A 4,047-nucleotide genomic window follows, 5' to 3' on the forward strand; every position below is an offset into this window, starting at 1 on the left:
GGTCTCACGCGACGAGGCAGGGGTGAGGCAGGGTCTCACGCGGCGAGGCAGGGGTGAGGCAGGGTCTCACGCGACGAGGCAGGGGTGAGGCAGGGTCTCACGCGACGAGGCAGGGGTGAGGCAGGGTCTCACGCGACGAGGCAGGGGTGAGGCAGGGTCTCACGCGGCGAGGCAGGGGTGAGGCAGGGTCTCACGCGACGAGGCAGGGGTGAGGCAGGGTCTCACGCGGCGGCGGCGGCGGCAGTCAGCTTGGTGAGGAAGAGGTCGTGGTCATGCAGCGTCGCCAGCAAGCCGCCGTCGTTCTTCGAACTGCCGGCAGCCGAGAAGTCGATCGTTGCGCCCGCCCGAGTCGTCATTGTTCCCCCGACCGACTTCAGCAACGCCGCGCCCGCGCAGATGTCCCACTTCTTGATGAGCGTCGTGTGCAGGTACGCGTCTGCATTGCCTTGTATCACCTGCAGCGTCTTGTAACCTGATCGCAGACGCATGGGTGTCAATCAAAAATAAATTGGGGACTGAAGAAAATTGGGTCCAGTGGGGGGTCTGAGGCTCCGCGAAGCTATGGATTCTGTGCACTATATAACACATTTGGTGAAATTCCCTGACAAGATAGAAATTTTGAAAATACTACAATCTATTTAATTTGTAACATAAAAACTTGGATAAAACACTTAGTTAAGATCACTAGATGCAATTCACTTTTAAAATAAATGTAAAAAAAACTTTCTGAATTTTTATCAAGACGGAAATCCATCAACAGACGGACAATTAACGACCCGTGCGAACGGTGTCGTTGAGTCATGTACACTGCCACTGAGATGACGCAAAACAAAAAGATTATATTCCCTTTAATAACTTCTCGTTCGAAGTGCTGCAACCAGGTATTTCAATAGTAGATAATCTGGTAGATAAAATGACAAAAGAAAATCAAAATGATATTACCGGAGTTATTTTACTCGCGTGCAAAGGGATGCGTCGATTACGAAAACAGCGGTTGCTATAGAAATCCTCAGAATAGTCTACGTGTTGGCACACACACTTTGCGATCGATTATTTTCGACAAACTAAACAGCTGGCCAACTTCAACTTCACCTGCTCCGCCCGCTGGAATAACTTGTGTGGTGGGACCGAATGCCTTTATCGCTGTCTCGTTGACGGTTCCCTGGTGCGCTCTAGATGCGATGATCTTGATGCCATCAGCTGTCGACTGCTGTATGCTGAGCTTGTCAGAGTGGCCATGGTCCACCCAGCCCCAAGCTACAACACGTAAACTCTCTACAGTTACTGTTGTTGTTTGCTAAAGTTTATGTTGCCTCAATTAAATAGTATCTATTCTTTCTCTCTCTCTCGCTCTCTCTCTCTCTCTCTCTCTCTCTCTCTCTCTGGCTTTCTCTCTCTCTCTCATCTCTCTTCTCTCTCTGGCTTTTCTCTCTTCTTCTCTCTCTCCGCTTTCTCTCTCTTCTTTCTCTGCGCGTCTGCACTTTCTCTCCAGCCTCTCCCGTCTCTCCGCGTGTTCCTCTCTCTCTCTCTTCTCTCTCTCTCTCTCTCTTGGCATTCTCTGTCTCTCTTCTCTCTCTTCCTCTCTCTGCTCTCTCTCTCTCTCTCTCTCTCTCTCTCTCTCTCTCTCTCTCTCTCTCTCTCTCTCTCTCTCTCTCTCTCTCTCTCTCGCTCTTATTTTATCGTTCTCCCTCCCTCTCGCCCTCCCTCTCACCCCTTTCCCTCTTCCTCTCCCTCTTCTTTCTCCCCCTTCCTCTCTCCCTCCCGCCTATACACTTCTTCTTTCTCCCATACTCTCTCACCTGACAAAACACATTTGTCAGGGTGCAGGGTGTCACTGCATATTTATTTCAGCTACTCTGGTTCAGCTTGCTACGTGATCCTGCTGATGGCAAGAGGAAGGTGCTGATTGCTATGCATACGCATGGTGATATATCACATGTTGAGGTGAGAGATATAACACTACAAGGCCACGTGCCGGACTCGCTGGTTTCTAGACGTGAGTTACGGAGCAAACACAGCCGTTTGGAGGTCAAATCATTGATAAAGGAAAGTCGTGGCCGCGAGTAAGACATGTCTAATTAGCAATAAATTAATTAATAATTAATCTAGCGCAACGTGCCTAACAAAGCAGTAAATTCGTCTCATGAGATAATTAGCACTGTCTTCGCTCATCCCATTTCGTTCATTACTCTGAGCTTCATGGTAGCATGAGACAGTCGCAACGTTGCCGCCGTACCCGTGTATTTCTCGAACGGCTGGTGGATGACTCCCAGCACCGGTTCTCCCTTCACCGCAACGCACACCATCGTAGTGACGTAGTGGAGCAGGTTTTCTAAAAAATAAATATAAATGATAATAAAAATACAAAATAAATGGTAGCAGCGACGTCTAAGAGGACGCAGATGTGAAAACGTTACGAGGATTGGCTTCCAGGCTGGAGTGTAAAGTCAGCAGTCATCGATTAGGGTCAGGGTTGGGATGACTCTCGGGGATAAGGTTACAAAATTAAGGGTGACGGTTAGGGTTCTGTGGAATTTTCTGCTATAGCCATTACAGAATCTATACTGCAGCGTGTTTTCAATCTGGAATACAATACTAATCAAAGGGTGTACGGTGACCGTTAATTGGAGTCCGGAATACAATACTAATCGAAGGGTGTACGACGAGTGTTAATGGGAGTCCGGAATACAATACTAATTAAAAGGTGTACGACGAGCGTTAACGGGAGTCCGGAATACAATACTAATCGAAGCAGGATGCGAAATTAACGGGAGTCCGGAGTCAAATACTCCCTGATTTACAGCCGGGCTCCCTGATTTGACATATGCAGGAGTCCGTGTGACTCCCTGAAAATTCTGCCATACTAACTAGTTCATTCCAGAGCATGGCCTCATGGAATTACCGTATTTTTTCTAGAAAACATGGTGTTAATGGGAGGTTACTGCGTCAAGCATCCGCGCTGCTCTTCCCTTTACCCGTATACTCTTGCGTAGCATCCAGCGGATCGATCCACACGACGATGTCACTGATCGGCACGCTGACGTCGTCGACGAACTTCGTCGTGACCTCCTCTATGAAGCGGTCGGGCACGGGCACTCGCTGCAGGTCGTCCGGTAGATTCTCATGCTCCTCCGAGATCACCTAAAGAACAATTAGTCGATGGAACCAGTTAGCCTGCACGCTGGATAGTTGTGAGGCTAAACAGAGTGTTTTCCTCGTCCGGTACCTTCTCAAGCTTCCCTCGAGATCACCTGAGGAACAATTAGTCTATAGAACTCCTTAGATGGATATTTGCGAGGCTAGAAAGTGTTTCCGTCATCCGGTACCTTCTAAAGCTGCTCCGAGATCACCTGAAGAACAATTAATTGATAGAACCCCTAATTGCGAGGCTAGACAGTGTTTTCGTCGTCCGGTATCTTCTCACACTCCTCCGAGATCACCTAAAGAATAATTAGTTAATATTAGTAATTAGTTGTGCCACTAACTAGTTCGTTCCAGGGCACAGCCTTGTGGAATTACCATATTATTTTAGCAAACGTCCCAAGAAAATTTGTCAGACGTGCACCGCAAATGTCCTTTTTGTTAATATTTTAGTGTTGAACTTCAGACTGCGGACTCCCTCATTTTGCTACGGACTCCCTCTTTCTGAGGGTAGGAAGGCCGTTGGACTCGCTTGTTCAAAAGTTAATTTCTACCCTTGCATACTCGCTTCACACTCTGATTCTGGTGTTCATTGGCTGTGTAATAAAAACTGGAGTTAGGAGAACAGATGCAGTTTGTTATCACAAGATTGTTTTTCAGACACAGCGCTTCATTTAACTTTCGTAAATAACATTCGCCATTTACAAACAATCAGACCAATCAGAGCGAGTCTATCTGCCCTCCTGCAGCGCCACAGATACAGGCGAGCAAGGGCTCCTTGCAAGCGAGAACCAGGCTATTGTAACACTCGCTCTGATTGGTCTGATTGTTTATAAATGGCGAATGTTATTTACGAAAGTTAAATAAAGCGGGGTGTCTGAAAAACAATCTTTTAAGAAGTGAATA

At 47.4% G+C, this 4,047-nt stretch overlaps 1 protein-coding gene across 1 annotated transcript in view; it reads right to left on the bottom strand.

The window, feature by feature from the left end:
• Positions 1–11: 11 nt before the first annotated feature.
• LOC106815251 (inositol monophosphatase 3-like) overlaps positions 12–4,047 on the bottom strand; it is a 5,533-nt gene continuing 1,497 nt past the window's right edge. Inside the window, exons 2-5 of the mRNA XM_014819685.1 lie at positions 2,976–3,141; positions 2,237–2,332; positions 1,093–1,257; positions 12–472 (exon numbers count right to left, since the gene is read on the bottom strand). Coding sequence (XP_014675171.1) covers positions 222–472; positions 1,093–1,257; positions 2,237–2,332; positions 2,976–3,141 — 678 coding nt within the window. The 3' untranslated portion in view covers positions 12–221. The remainder of the gene's footprint in view (positions 473–1,092; positions 1,258–2,236; positions 2,333–2,975; positions 3,142–4,047) is intronic.

The sequence above is a fragment of the Priapulus caudatus genome, unplaced genomic scaffold, assembly GCF_000485595.1.
Source record: "Priapulus caudatus unplaced genomic scaffold, Priapulus_caudatus-5.0.1 Scaffold1073, whole genome shotgun sequence".
NCBI lineage: Eukaryota > Metazoa > Priapulida > Priapulimorpha > Priapulimorphida > Priapulidae > Priapulus > Priapulus caudatus.